At 47.5% G+C, this 16162-nt stretch overlaps 1 protein-coding gene across 1 annotated transcript in view; it reads right to left on the reverse strand.

The window, feature by feature from the left end:
• Gga2 (golgi associated, gamma adaptin ear containing, ARF binding protein 2) overlaps positions 1–16162 on the reverse strand; it is a 33281-nt gene that overhangs the window by 2502 nt on the left and 14617 nt on the right. The window contains exons 6-15 of the mRNA NM_001100519.1: positions 13439–13539; positions 12283–12363; positions 11695–11832; positions 8468–8549; positions 7206–7331; positions 6476–6565; positions 6178–6206; positions 5742–5875; positions 3757–3914; positions 289–458 (exon numbers count right to left, since the gene is read on the reverse strand). Coding sequence (NP_001093989.1) covers positions 289–458; positions 3757–3914; positions 5742–5875; positions 6178–6206; positions 6476–6565; positions 7206–7331; positions 8468–8549; positions 11695–11832; positions 12283–12363; positions 13439–13539 — 1109 coding nt within the window. The remainder of the gene's footprint in view (positions 1–288; positions 459–3756; positions 3915–5741; positions 5876–6177; positions 6207–6475; positions 6566–7205; positions 7332–8467; positions 8550–11694; positions 11833–12282; positions 12364–13438; positions 13540–16162) is intronic.

Raw genomic sequence — 16162 nt, forward strand, 5'->3', positions numbered from 1 at the left:
TGAGATCCTGCCTCAAAAACAAACAAAACCAACCAAACAAAAACTCCTCAAACAAGATTTTTAAGGAATTAACTTAAAAAGGATCTCCCCTTTTTAAAGTATTTTGAAGTCAAATACACAGGAATACCCCGGTAAGTAAGCTGCTGAAATCCACAGTTTTATGTCTAGCCAGTCTGAGTGAAGGGTCTGCCTCATCTGCCTCTCACACCTAACTAACAATGTCTCAGCGAATGTGCAGAAACGAGTCGCTGTGAAAAGGTCAGAGCTGGCGAGCAGCAGATCACTCACCTTTGGGACAGCCACCTGAAACATGACGTCCCAGACAGGCTGGGTGGCAGTGCTCATCATGGTCAACAGCAACACCTGCACATCCGGGTGGCCAGGGGCCCCCGTCTGGGAGAAGTGCAGCAGAATTCGGAAGCCGTTCCGGTCATACACGATGATGGGCGGCAGGCTGCCTGGCAGACAGGGAGCCAACAAGGGTCAGCACTCACACTTGATACCACGCCATCTGCACCCTGAACCTCAAATCCACACTGCCCTCCTCTAATCCAAAATGACTCCTTACCACCACCCACGCATCCTCATCACACACCTGGCTTAGGAAATGGTCACTGGATGTGATCATGACTAAAGTTATGCAGGAACACTGTAGACAGCACGGAATTTCACAAAAAAATAAAATTAAAAACCCACCACCCACAAATATAAAGCCAACCATGGTGGACCATACCTTCAAACCCAGCACACAGGAAGGAGAAGCAGGCAGATCTCTGTGAGTTCTAGGCCAGCCTGGTCTACATACTGAGACCCTGCCTCAAATACACACGCGTATGCGTGCGCGCGCGCGCGCACACACAAACACACACACACACACACACACACACACACACACACACACACACACACACACACACACACACCACTTGCACCGGAAACAAGCATTACAAACACTGTTTTGTTCTGATCTCTCTCAAATGACCTCATACACACAGCCACATTGTAGTCTGAATGAGAATGGACCCATAGTCTCATATGTTCCAATGCTTAGTCCTCAACTGGTGAAACCATTTGGAAAGGATTAGGAAGTGTGACCTCGTTTGAAGAAGGTGTGTCAAGGGTGGCCTTTGAGGTTTCAAAGCCTGATGCCAGGCCTAGTCTGTGTTTTCTCTGCCTACGTGCAGATCAAACATGAGCTCTCAGCTACTGCTCCAGCACCAAGTCTGCCCATCTGCCTGCCTGCCTGCCTGCCCGCCTGCCCTCCTGCCTGCCCATCTGCCTGCCTGCCTGCCTGCCCACCTGCCTGCCTGCCCGCCCACCTGCCTGCCTGCCCACCTGCCTGCCCGCCTGCCTGCCTGCCTGCCTGCCTGCCTGCCTGCCTTCCAACATGCTTCCTGCCATAACGATCATGGGCTCACCCTCTGAAAAGGTCCCAGCTAAATGCCTTCCTCTGAAAGCTGCCTTGGCCATGGTGTCTCCTCACTGGAGTAGAGCAGTGGCCAGGACGCACATCCTCCCTGTACTTTACAGTACGATAAGGATTTCAGATGTGGATGAGGGCCCAGTAAGATGTTCTGCTGGTAAAGGAGACTGATCTGATTTCCCCACGAAATGATACTAACAGTAATTTGTGAAGAAAATGCATTGAGTCCTCGTGCCTGACACAAAGGCACAAGCCTGTGATCTGAGTACTTCAGAGGCAGAAGCAAAGGCAAGAGGACCAGAAATTAAAGCCATCCTCAGCTACATAGTGAGTTCAGAGCTGACCTTGACACAGGAAAAATTAATGCTCCGGGCTCGTACTGTAATTATAAATATGACATTAGACATTAAATAGTCTAGAGAATGTGGTGCTGTTTTATTAAAACCACACTTACTGAACTGGACAGATGGCTCAGACTGGCTGTGCAATCACGAGGCTCAAAATTTGAACCCCAGAAGCCCACACAAGTGACGTATCCTGTGGTGGCCCATTAACCCCTATTCTGATGTGAGTGCTGGTTAAAGATCTCAGGGAGAGACCCTTCCTCAGAGTGACAGAAGATGCTCAACACCCTTTTTTGGTCTCCCTGAATGCATGCAGGTGACACACACTGAGCACACAGATGTACATACACTTGCACAAACACAGATACATACACAAATCTTTTTAAAGAGAGATTATAGAGATAGCTTAGTAGCTAAGAGCACTGGTTACTCTTCCAAGGACCTGTTTGATTTCCAGCACCCACATCAAGGTTTCCAAGGGTCTCTACAGTTCCAAGGAGTGTGACACCCTCTTTTGACTTCTGTGGGCACCAGGCACGCACGCGCGCGTGCGCACACGCACACACACACACACACACACACACGCACATACAGAGAGAGAGAGAGAGAGAGAGAGAGAGAGAGAGAGAGAGAGAGAGAGAGAGAAACTGGGACCATTAACACCATTAATCCTAACACTGTAGGGATTCTTTAGTGAGGCAAAGGCAAGTTAGTTCTGTGAGTTCAAGGACAGCCTGTTCTACACAGTAAATTCCAGGCCAGTCACAAGTGTATAGACAGAGCCTGTCTCAAAACAGAAAATAAAAGGACTAGAGTTGAATTCCGGTAGGTTCCGGCCTAGCATGTGAGAGGTGCTGGGTGGGGTCCCTAATGCCACATAAACTGGTGTGGTGGCAAACACCTGTAACCCACAGAAGCGGGAAAATCTGGGTCACGATCACTTTTGGTTCTGCAGTTAGTTCCAGGCCAGCATGGAATACTTAAGACTGCCTCCAATTCAAAAGGAAGGGAGAGGAGGAGGGACGGAGTGCAGGAGTAAGGGAGACAGTTCAGTAGGAGAGTGCTTACCTAGACTGTGCAAGGTCTCAGGGTTGACACCCAGAACCACAACATAAAGGACCTCGGCAGAGCGCCTGCCTCTGGCCAGCTGTCAGAGCTGTTACCCTTCTGCTTTCACGTCTCCTCTCTACACTGAGAATGTTACTATAGCTTTTATCCCTATGGTTAATCTCTGTACTGTAATTATTTAACACTTATGAACAGTTACACAGCAAACCAAACGACTCTCCTAAGCTCATTACCCACCTTCCCAAATGTTGACACCCTACATAGCTGTGGCATAATTATCACAGCCGAGAAATTAACACTGGACATGTAACATTGTTTCACTCAAAACTTAATAAAACAAAATAAGCAGCGTGTCTGCTAATTATTACCAAGTACATTTAAACAAGCTCACTGCCCGGCCTCCAGGGCCCCTGCACGCCAGCTCCCCACACCTTGCCTCCATGCATGACTCTGGGCTGTAGAAGGGCAGAGAGAGCCCTGGCGCTCCAGGCTGTTTTCTGTAGCACACAGTAGACCACAGCATATCGCCTTAGCTGGCAGAGCACTCTGGTCTCCTTCCCTCTGTGGCTGAGGCAAGACCCACTTTCCTCTATGAGGACCCACAGAGAAGCAGCGGCGTTAGCCAAATTCTTCCTTCAATTCCCACTGACCTTTCTCCGTCACTTCCAGTCACATCACTCCTTGAATTCCAGATGAACGAACATCATGTCCCTAAGTAGATTTCAACTCCTCATTAAACTCAACCTACGAATATCCCTCACAGGTCACAGTCCTAATACAGAGAAGACTAAGAAAAATATCAGCTCAGTAAGCCAAACCGCTCTCCTCCCCTCTGCCCGGCCTTACGTCGACCACGCCTATCAGTGTGGAGCAGTTTGTTGTCATTAGAGGTCTATCAAAGAAGGGGTACAAACTACTTACTGGGCTTCACAGACTCCAAAGGGACAAACACGTGAGCCAGAGGTGTATTCTGTGAGGCTGGGGAAGAAGCCAATGGCCCAGCCTCCCAGGACCAACCTGGAGAGGCCTTGGTACCTGGTGGCACCTCCTTGGGGATGCTTTTTTGTGGAACGTAATTCCTACGAAGAAGTAAAAATGACCAATGACTAACAAAAACTAGACGACTTCAGGAACCGACTTCAGGAACTGTCACAGTTTTTGATTTCCGTTTCTCTGAATAACAACAAGACATGCATGCAAGCGTGCCCACCCCCGCCAGAGGAAAATGATTAACACAGTCATACCAACCATAATGTAACTGTTAGAGAGAATGAGGGTTACTTATATATAAACTCACATAAAAATGTCTCAAAGATGTAACAGGACACCAAAACAGCTCTGTGAGGATAGAGAGAGGGCTCAGGACAAGGCAGCTGGGGCCAGGCCTGATGACCTGCGTTTGGCCCTACACTATGCACAGAACTGACTCCCAAATTGTCCTTAACCTCCACATGTATGATGTGGGTGTCTGTGGACACAAATGTACTCACACATGCATACTCAAGCACTAAGTAAATAAATGTAATAAAAAAAAAATTTAAGAGGCTGGAAAGACAGCTCAGTGGTCCAAAGTGCTTGCTGTTCTTGCAGAGGCATGAGTCCCCAGAACCCATGTCAGGTAGCTCAAAAGCCACTTATACTTCTAGCAGGGGATTTGAGGCCCTCTTCTGGAACCGGAATATGGATACGCTTTTTTTTTTTTTTTTTAAAGAAAGTGTGACTGGGCATGGTGGTACACACCTTTAATCACAGCACTCAGGAATAATAGGTAGTGGATCTCTATATCAAGGACAGCCAGGGCTGCATAGTGAGACTGAAGGGCGGGAGAGGGAGTTTGCTGGAGAGATGAATTAGTAATTAAAAGCACACAGAGGGCCCACGTTTGGTTCCCAGTGCCAACATTAGGCAGAACTAAACCCTTTGTAACTCTAGCTTCAGGGGACCCAACACCCTCTTCTGGCCTCCAAGAGTACTTGAGTGCATGTGGCATGCATATACACAGAAACACATATAAATAAGAAGAAATCTTTAAAAAAGAGAAAGGAAAAAGTCATGTTGGAATGCGGCTTCATAAAAAGAAGCTACACTAATGCCCCATCACATGTATAACAAAAGCAAAGGCATGCGCCTGTCTCCTAGCACTCAACAGGCTGGAGAAGGAAGACTTCCAGGGTAGTCTGCACTGCAGTGAGACTCTTAGCTGGGGTCAAAGGGGAGAAAGAAAGTAAAGAAAGAACTAGAATCAAGAGTCAGAAGAAATCCTCTTTGAAAAGAAGAAAGAACTTTCAACCCAGTTTTTAGGGAATGGTATTTAGGACCTACACTACTTTTCTCTAGTTTTAAATAATTTCAAACACAGCAGTCAGGAAAGAGAAATAAGCATTACAATTATGTGAGCCAGACTCGGGAGGTCGTGTGGGGCACTGCTGCGATCACTGTACTTAGAGGTAGGAGCCAGAAGTTTAAGGTCATCCCTGGCTTCTAACGGTTTTGAAGGCAACGTAGACAGAAGACTGTCTCACGAAACAAAACAGGCCAGCAAGATGGGTCAGGGCAGGTAAAGACACTTGCTGTAAGTAAGTTCGAGCTCCGGAACCCACATAAAGGCAAGACAGAAGCACCTCACAAAATTATTCTCTGACCTCTGCATGCTGACCTACACACACACATACACATACACACACACACACACACACACACACACACACACACACACACACACACACCATCATCTGTCACCAATTTCTTTCTGTTTAACTTCTTTCTGGTCCTATCTGAGTTAGGATCGGGTAAGGTAAGACGGCCAAGGGGAAGCAGCACCATGCAGTTGTGATACAAAGAGCACATCCTTTAGCACAAAGGGGTGGGGAAGCTGCAGGCAGAAGCCATCGGCCCAGAACACTCACAGTGGTCCTGGAGACGGCTGTGGCGAGAAGAGATCCAGCAAGTTCCGGTCTGCAGAAAGACTCTGGATTCCACCCCCCATGAGTGTGATGGCACCAGGCTGCTTCTTGTCCTTACAGCAACTTGGAATGACAACCTGCCAAAGCAAAACCGTGTCTTTGGTGGCAGGAGAAGAAGGGGCGTGACAGAAGACCCCTGCACAGACCTTCAGGAAGCAGAAACCGGTAGAAGGAAAGAGTTAGCGTAGAAGGGAAAGAGATGCCCTTCCAGAAGGTGGGGACTAAACCAAGTAGTACAGATGAAGCCAAGCCCATAGGATGAGCTGCGAATCCCAAAGAATGGTGCAGTAGTGATCGCTCTCTGGGCAAGCAGCACAGCCCCATGGTAGGGCTGGGTGACCCTTCCCATAACTCCCCACTCGAGGAAGAGCTTTCCTACCTGGTTCCTAGTGGGAACATCGTTGATCCCTATGAGAAAGAAGCAGAGGGAGAAACATCATCAGTACAGCACCAGACTGTCAATGGGGCTGGGCGGCATGCTCACCCATTCTAGGGTAACAGTAACACCTAGACTAGGGACCTGCCCTAAGCCAATCCTCGACCCAAAGACGCTTATCCACAGTGCCCGGTATGCCAGAGTACCCCCCACAGGAGCAGGCCCGTGCTGCCTGAGGGAAACAAACTCACTCATCCCTCTACTTGGTGCCATTCTGTGCTTCAATAACGTCCTCTCTCACCTAAGGCCGCCAGGTCCTGATGAAGCAAAGATGGTGCCTCCAGGTCAATGAGGGGGCAGTTCTTCCCACAGGGTTCTGGACTCGGGAACACTATCAAACAGATGGGGTTAAAAGACGCAGACATTTAATCCCTACCTGTATCCTCCTCCCAGAAGTCACCATGCCGCTCCCCAACAACCTTCTGCCTCAGCTGGGTGCCAGAACAGCCGGCAATAGACCCACATGTTGGGTGGCCATAGCCACCCCCCCCCCAGTCACTGAAGTCTTTCTTTTGCCCCGCCCGGCCCCTCTCATCACAGGGTTGGGCTTCTTCTTCAGCTTAGACACCTTCTCGGGTTTCTGATCAAATTCATCTATAGTACTCAGAGATTCTCAGGCCGAGCTCCAAGCAATCCTAACTTAGAAGGTATAGATCAGAGGCTTTGGGGGCAGTATTGAGACGTAATCGTGGGTCTTGTGAATGCTGGGCAAACATCTAAGACTGAACCACTGACCACTTCCTTGGTCTCAGGCTCCTAGGAGCACTGGAGAGGGATTAAAACCTGGCACAACGTAGCCTCCTGTTTGCATGATCAGCCATGGGGGCATCTAACCTGCCATGGGTATGTGGTGGTTCCTGTGGCAGGGGCCTGTTACCTGCAACCTATTTCTACAGAAAAGGGGACAGAGGCAAGCTCTCTCATTCTTGTGACTTACACCCTGCCTGAAACAGAAAGCTTTTAGCACACACCTCTGGAAGCAGGAATGGCTCCCACTGCGGCGGGCACTGCATTCCCGGCATTGACTCGGCCTTCCACCACCTGTTTGTACAGCAGAACCCCTTGGGTGAGAAGGTCATTTGCTTGAAGAATCTCCGCTGAGGAAAAAAAAAAAAAGCAGATTCAGAACTCCTCAGTGTAGCAGCCAACCATCTATCTTAGTGACTCCACATGGCTCTATCAGGCTTGGCACACTCCGGACCCCAGACCCTGGTCATGTGACCAGCTTCCTACCAGCCTCCATCGCTTAGCTTTAGCTCTATGTCCCACTGTCCACACCGTTAACTGGCAGCAGTTCACACTCCAACACTGCTCTTTCAACCAGGAATTTGGGGGGATATTTTTAGTTGAGACAAGTTGATGTGGATGTCACTATTACAAAAATTCCTTTCTGGGCTGGAGAGATGGCTCAGTGGTTAAGAGCACTGACTGCTCTTCCCGAGGTCCTGAGTTCAAATCCCAGCAACCACATGGTGGCTCACAACCATCTGTAATGGATCCGATGCCCACTTCTGGTGTGTCTGAAGACAGCTGCAGTGTACTCACACATAATAAATAAATCTTAAAAAAAAAAATTCCTTTCTACTTGGTTCAGTTATTGAAAGCGTCCCAAATCTGGAGATTGGGTACAGAAATCAGCTTTGTAGCCTGTACACTTTACCCGTCTGCAAATATAGATCTGGTATTTCTAATAAAAATTTGGCATCCTAACAGAAGCATACTTAATAATAAATAACCACATCTGGCTATAGTATAGTTTTAGTCTCTCAATTATACCTGAGTTATCTCTCAATTGCAGTATCAGTAATAGAAAAATGTCACCACAGGAGAACACAGTCAGTGAAACATTCAAAGACCCTTACAAGTCAGGGACTGTTTCTCACGAAAAGGAAGAATCAGGAAGGAAGGAAGGAGAAAGGAAGGAGAAAGGAAGGAAGGAAGGAGGGAAGGAAGGAAGGAAGGAAGGAAGGAAGGAAGGAAGGAAGGAAGGAAGGAAGGAGAAAAGTGGTAGGGCACTGTTTCCTGGACTTCCATGGAACAGTCACACAATGTCTCTTGTAGGTATCTACAGGCTTCTGATCTTCACATTTCTTACTCAAACCCAGAGTCTTCAGAAGATGTAAGCCATCAGCCCATATCAAATCTATCTGTCTTGTCTATGGCCCCCCAGCAGCACACCCACATCTGTTTTACACTTAGGGTGCAGCTAGAGCCAGAGAAGCAGAGCCATTACCCAGTGCATCGTCGTCATCAGTGGTGTCGCTTGCAAGCCGGAACAGAGTGGGCCGAAGCTTCTCACATCTTTCATAGACAACCTGGGAAAACAGAGCCAGATTCACATCCTCACACCCAGGCCCCACCCAAGTCCTCACATGTCTCCCTCAGCTGCCTCAGAGTATAGGTGTCTTCCTTAGGCTATGTCAGATCCGTGACTACAGTTCTGAGTTAACATGACAGAATCGGAAAATATTAGAGGGCTGGGGCTACAGCTCAGTAGAGCTCTTGCCTCTCATGTGTGGGCTCCAAGTTCAACAAGCACGCACGCACGCACGCACGCACGCACGCACGCACGCACACAGGGAAGAACTTCTGGGTTAGTTAGAAGTGCTGGTGCAGGCCTGTATCTCAGCATGAGACCCCCTTCCTGGTTCAGCTGCAACACCTGTCTGTCACCATGGAAGAGCTTCCCTGCTTCATCACCAACACCATGTGGAGAATCTCCCGTCACAACTATGCTGATGGCTCAACCCCTTTACAACACTTGCCTGGTATTCTCCATAGGATCCCATTCCCCTCCACCTCCCTCTGCACCCCAAAGCCACTTTCTTCGCATTGGGAAGAGGAGAGAGGCTTTGAACTCCTCTGCAGCTTCACATCCCCTCCCTCAGCTAACTCCCTTCCTCTGGCCACCTGTCTGCCTACTACCTGCTTTATTCACTGTCCAGGTCTTTCCTGGGCTCACACGCCAGCTGGTGGTGTCGTCCTCTACAGGACAAGACACACACTGGATTTGAATGAAATCAGAAAGCTCAGTCTCAAAAGAACAAATAACAACAAAAACCCACCTGGAACTGGGAAGACAGTCCAGGCAATAAAGTCTTACAAGACCTAAGTTTGGTCCCAAAGCCCATGTAGAAAAGTCTCTGTACTGTCTGTTTTAGGGAGGTGCAGACAGGAGGCTCCCAGAGCACACTGGCCAGCCAACCTGGAGTGCTTGCTAAGCTCCAGGCCAATAAGAGAACGTGTCTCAAAATCAAGGTAGATAGCAACTGTGGAATGACTCCTGAAGTTGACCCCTGACCCCCACAAACATGCACGTGTGTACCTGCACACACGAGAACTGACATGAATAAGCATACAAATTTTTCGCCTCAGGAGAAGCTATCAAGCCAGGAGAAAGATAGCCTAGGGTTGAAGTGTACAGTCTGAGAAGGAACTTGGGTCTGGAATACATATAAAGAACCCTGTAAGCAGGGGTTCTCAGCCTGGGGTTGGGACCCTTCTGGGGGTCAAACAGCCCTTTCACAGTGGTCACCTAGGACTGTCCTGCATATCACATATTTATACGTATGTTTACTTACATATATTTATATACGATTCATGACAGTAGCAAAAATACAGTTACAAAGAAGCAACGGAAACAATTTTATGGTTGGGAGTCACCACAACATGAGGAACTGTGCTAAAGGTTCTCAGCATTAGGGAGGTTGAGAACCAGTGCCCTGAAGACAGGTGTAGAGGCTCACACCTTTAATCCCAGCACACAGAAAGTAGGGGTAGGTACGTATGACACCTTATCTACATACTAAGTTCCAGAGCAGCCAGCCTGTCTCAAAACCAAACAAAAACAAAACAATAAGCTTAAGACAACCCAGGGAATGGGCAAACCATTTGGGCAGACATCCTCTACAGAAGCAACAAAAGCGGCCAATAAGCACATGGAACGTGAAACACAGGCCACCAAAGAAACAGTCACAGGAGAAGCATGCAACAGCCAGGATAGTAGTCACGAAAGAGACAGGTGACAGTAAATGACGGCAGCAGGGACAGAGTCCTTGCATGTCACTCATGAGACTGTAAAATGGTACAGGTACTTTAAAACCCATGTCAAGCAGCTCACAACCTGTCGGGAACTGAAGCTCCAGGGCGTCCAGTGCCCCCTCCTGGCCTCTGTGGACACCCACAATATGTAGGTTGATGTCATTATGCAGGTGAGGGCTGGCACAAGTTAGATCAAGGCCATGACTGGACAGTAAAAGAATAAGGCGGGGACAAAGTTTTTGTAAGGCAGACAGAGAAGGATGACCCAGATCGGGGGTGGTCCTGAATTGCCAAGGTAGCTGGGATGGATTTCTATAGGCAAATTTATCTTATCAAGGTGGGCGGTTTATATCCTTATCAATTGGTTGTAAGTTTATTGTGTGGATGTACTGTGGGTTGAGAAATTAACATGTAAATCTAATTGCTAAATTACAAGTTTCTGGAACTTTGATTTACTGGGCTAAAGAGGACAGTGTGTGAAACAAATGGCTGAGAGGCAGTTGGAGCGTATGGATCTGGTTCTGTTGCCTGCACGGAGTAAGACTGAGCAAGGGCCTTCAGAACAAGATGTGTGTGTGTGTGTGTGTGTGTGTGTGTGTGTGTGTGTGTGTGTGTGGTAACTACCACCTAGGGGACAACAGCCAGGAGTGGGCAGTTTGCAGACCAAGTGGTAGAGTAGCAGCCAGAGTGAGAGGATCCAGCTCAAGGGAACTGACAAAAAATGTTCCTTTTTAATTTTTACCGCAACAACAATACATCTTTAAAAAGTAATAAATAATAAATGTTGCTCAATGAAAACACAGGATTTTTCTGTAGTGGAGGTGGCATTGCTCTAAAAAATTAGACTGTGGTGATAATTATCATTACAACGTTAATCATCGAAGGGTGTTATCAAAAAGAAACATATTCTGAGCAGAAATCAGAATCAAAGAAAGTGGATTACCCACTGCCATAAGGATCGTGAAGTAGTACACTTAGGAAAACACTCTAGCAGCTTCCTAATGAGTTAATTGTTCATTTACTCAGCAATCCCACGCCTAGGCATCTCAAGAAAAATGTAGGCGTATGGTCATTCAGTATTCTGAACACTATTTACATAGCAGATTAATTTCTAATCATCACGGTCTGAAACCACCGAAATATTCATCAGTCGAGGACTTGCATACATATTGTGGTGCATCCATGCAAAAGACTACCCAACGCTGTGCATGCTAACCTAAAAATTAATTCAAACAGAACTAAGAGGTAGAGAGTGCCATTCTACTTATAAAAGATAATAACGTGTCGCTGGCTGGTGGGAATGGATGACAGAGGAACAGGGAAACTTGACTCTCAGGACCGCAATGACACAGGAACACACAGGTACAATACATCACACTTAAAACAAGAGGTGCAGTCTGAGGTCCCAGCTAGCATTACCTGCAGGGCCTGCTGGTCAGGCAGGGCATGGCCTGGCCTTCGGTACATGCTCAGCATCTCCCGCAGCACTCTCACGTGGCTGCGGACTTCCTCTACCGCACTGACTCGCCTGGACACCTTTTCTGACTTTTCTTGTTCCTTTGAGGGAAACCAAATGGATAGAAGTAAGAGGAGTCACCTGGGTAACTCCTAACTAAACACCAAAAAGGGAGAGGCAGTGCATGCTGGGAGTTCAGGAAGTCATGAACACTTAAGCAGTGAGGGTGCTTGCCCAGAATTCCTGCAGATGACTATACCGTCTGGGGACCTGGGGTCACTTCAACTGTCCATTTCGTCTCAATTCTTCTGGAACAGATTCCCAAACCTAACTCTACCGTCAGCAAATGCTTTGTCCTATGGATAAAAGGAGCTGGGAAGCTGGGCAAGGAGCCTTGAATCTAATCTAATCACCGTCCTGCTGGTCCCATTCAGGATGAGGAAAACATCTCTTCTCCACCCTCGCTGTTCTTCACCCCCTTACACACAGCCACACCCACTATCAGCCCTGTCAAAAGCCAGATCTATGGTGCTAGCTGCGGAAATGCCCACCTCCTTGACCAAATTCTTGATCAGCCGGTTTGCAGCCTGAAGATCCTCGGGGTGGTTGCTCTTGAGAAGTCTTGTCAGAAGCTGAGGAGTGAACAAGAGTGTAACTTGTAAAGAGAAGTAAAGCTGTAACTGTCCCCAACCAAGTGGGAGCACAGCAATTAGCAGGACCAATAGCCTTATCCTACCAACACAGTGACACTGGAACATAAGTGCTGGGACTATCTGGAAAGACGGCTTGGCTTCTCAAGGGATGGAAGATGGAAGGATTAAATCCCCTAAAGGATATCTGGGGATGTCATTTGTAATCATCATGGTCTGAAACCACATAAATACTTATTAATAAGTGACATCCGTGCAACAAACTACCCATCGCTTAATATGTTAGAACTAGAAAATTAATTAAAACAAAGTTAAGTAGGTAGACTGCCACTCTACTTACAGAACAGAAGTCAAGAGTAATGAGCTGCCTGTGGGAATGGGGGTAACAGAGGAAGAGAAGGGAGACCTTTTCGAATGCCACGACTGAAGAGGGTACTACTTGCACATAGTGAGCAGAAGCCAGGGACGCTGACAGATTCTCTGGAGTACAAAGTGGCTCCACGGCAGAGAACTACCTAACTCAAAAGGCCAAGCATGGGGCGAGGAGCGTGCTCAGTTACAGAGCACCTGACGAGGACACACAGTCCTAGGTTCCATGCCAGCGATGTAAAACATAAATAAACGTTGGGAGTACTGAGGAAGACCCGGCCACATGCTCGAAGAGCAAAGTCTTATCTCCCCTTTAGTTCCGTACTGAGCAATACACCTGGCACACAGAGCCCCTCCCAACTGGGACAGCTACCATTCCCGGAAGTCCTCAGGGAAAGGTCAAAGGGCTAGGTCAGGGTTATAGGAACTAAACATGCATCCACACCAACATGCACCCCTTTGCTACTCCCTTCCCAATTCCACACATATGGACTCTCTCACCCCAACAGGAATACAGATAAAGGATGGTGCTCAGCATGGCATTACTATGTGGCCCACCCACAGGAATATCAGACTTCCGGCCACCTCATATCTAAAAGCCTGGAAGCTCTCCCCGATCGATCCTGGTTCCCAAACCAGAGGATGGTCAGGCTGCACATGAGCCACCAGGTCAGGAGGAGAGCCTTACCTTTGACTTTTCCTCATCAGCATCAAAGATGCTCTTCGGCCAGGGGGACGGTGGCGGCAGGATCTTATCCATCGGTAGTTTAGGGTCTTGCTTTATGATTCCTAAAATACGCAATTCCTGAGCTAAGACGCTGACATCGAAGGAGTCCAGGATGAAATCTACTAATCTCTGATCCCTAACAACTCTATCAAGCAGCAAGTCAGGCATTAGCAGGGCTGAGGGCCGCCGAGGATGGGCCTTGTCCATCATTAGCTCTGGCTCCACCGCCCATTTCCCCGGTGACTTCCTTTTAAACATGTATCATGGGAGAGGCATGTGCACTCAGCGGCACACATGTGGAGATCAGAGGACGGTCTGTGGGAGTCAGTTCTCTTTCTACAATGTGGGTTCCAGGGATTGAACTCAGGTCATCGGTCTTAGCAACGAACGGCCTCACCCACTGACCCAACTCACCGGCCCCCAACACTTTAATTTTGAGGAAAAACAACCCAACCAAACCACTACTGCTGTCCTCCTTAGAACAGGAAATGCTATGAGGGGGAGGGGGAGGTAGCCAAGCTTGGCTGACGCCTACTCAAGGGAGGTTACCTATTGTCTCTGGGTAAACAAAGCTATTTTATATATCTGCTGTCCTTTAATTCTTTTCATCTATCACATTAACTTTGGTCGAAGGAATAGGGGTTGAGTCATACTTATAGCTCTGATGGAGATATGATATTTGAAACTGTTCAAAACATTGTAAGATCACAAAGGCATGATATTGTTCCCTCCTTTAAAAGTTAATCCAGAGAAGGGAGGGATGACTCAGGGGTTAGGAGCACTGGCTGCTCCTCTAGAGGACTGGGGTTCAATGCCCAGCACCCACACAACAGCTCACAACTGTCTGTGACTCCAGTTCCAGGAGATCTGTCATACCAGACATGCATGTGATGTACATATACATGCATGTAGGCAAAATACCTACAAACATAAAATAAATAAATCTTTTTTTAAAAAAAATCTAAATAGATAACTGTCAATCACCAGGATAGGAAACTGCCTCTCCAAAAAGGTGTAACTTCAAGAAACATGATACACATGAAGGCACGTTAAAGCATTGGGAAGAACACAGTTCTTTTAATGAGCCGTCTACCCCAGAAGAACCACACAGATCTTTTAATGAGCTGTCTACCCCAGAAGAACCACCTTCCATGCAGATCCTCACTGCTACGTTTGCCTACTTTTCTGAGTTCTAACTTGGTTTTCGGTTTTACTTTTTGCATATGTAATGTCTGTGCATGCTCACATGCATATAGGCATGTTTGCATGCATGTGGGTGGAAGCCTAAAGCTGATATCAGTTCACCCATCACATCAAGTCTAGCTAGTTGGCTTGCCCAGGAAATCCTGTTACTCTGTCCTGAGTGTGGGGTTCACAGGTAGTCACCATGAGACTTCTATGTGAGCTCTGGGGATCTGAACTCCAGTCCTCAGTCACGCACAGCAAGTGCTTTATCTACCGAGCTATCTTCATATCTTGAGTTCTAACTTTAAAGGCCTTTGTGTGCCCTCTCAAAAGGCAAGGGAAACTTTAGGAATTGTGATCAATTATTTTCCACCTTATTCTGTTTTGGGGGTTTTTTGGGTTTTTTTAATGATTTACTTACTTTTATTTCATGTGTATTGGCATTCTGGCTGTATATACGTCTGTGTGAGGGTATTACATCTCCTAGAACTGGAGTTACAGGCAGGTCCAAGTCAACTCGTGGGTGCTGGGAACTGAACCAGAGTCCTCTGGAAGAGCAGCCTGTACTCTCAACCACCAAGCCATCTCTCTAGCCCTTTTGAAAATCTATAAGGCAGGCTGACCTTGAACTTGTGATCTTCCTGCCTCTATCTACTTCAGCAAATCCTTTGGTGTGCACCTACCATAACTGGCCCTTGTTCTCTTATGAAGTCTGTAGTTGAATTTGAGCTATGCTGACAGCCAGCAAGCCTTAGCAATTCTCTTTATCTCTCTCCTCCACAGGGCTGCACATGTGTCAAGCCCAGCATTTTACTGGGGATTCGAATTCACATCTTCATGCTTGCACACAAGTACTGTTACTCCCTAAGCCACCAATCAAACTTCAGGCATCACTGTAAGCCCCTCCCACCCCATCTCCACTGCTGTGGGGTGTGCCTGCTGCTTCCTTAGAACTTTCTGCCTTCCTTCTTTCCATGTTCCTCCTTCCCTGCAGCTGCTAGGATTCATAGCTTGCCCACAGATCTGTTGGTTTTTTTTTTTTCTCTCTCCAAATCCAATAAAACTGTCTTCGTGTTTCCTTTTGAGTCTATTTTACCTAGAAGAGAAAGACCTAGCAAAAGGGACCCTGATTCCCCAGTAACAATTTCACTAAACATCAACAGCCTTCAAGAAACACACTTGAGATGTAGCTTGCTGGTAGAGAGCCTGCCTAGATTATGCAAGTACCACCTAGAATAAAATACCTCTACAGATGGAAACAAAAGAACCCCCCAAAACAGCATGTACACGGGCTCTGATTAAGGTTTTATATCACCTCAGCACTTCCAGAACTACCACAAAAATCAGGCCAGAACCTGACTGTCCTAAGTCCTGTATTCTGTGGTGTAATGGAGCACCATGGCTCCCCAGGGCCGAGATGACTGCAAGACATCGCTCCCTGAAGGCTGAGTGTATGCAGCAGGGGGAAACATCAAATGCCAAACCCAGTTCCTTCTTGCA

The sequence above is a fragment of the Rattus norvegicus genome, chromosome 1 (genome assembly GCF_036323735.1).
Source record: "Rattus norvegicus strain BN/NHsdMcwi chromosome 1, GRCr8, whole genome shotgun sequence".
In the NCBI taxonomy this organism is placed as follows: domain Eukaryota; kingdom Metazoa; phylum Chordata; class Mammalia; order Rodentia; family Muridae; genus Rattus; species Rattus norvegicus.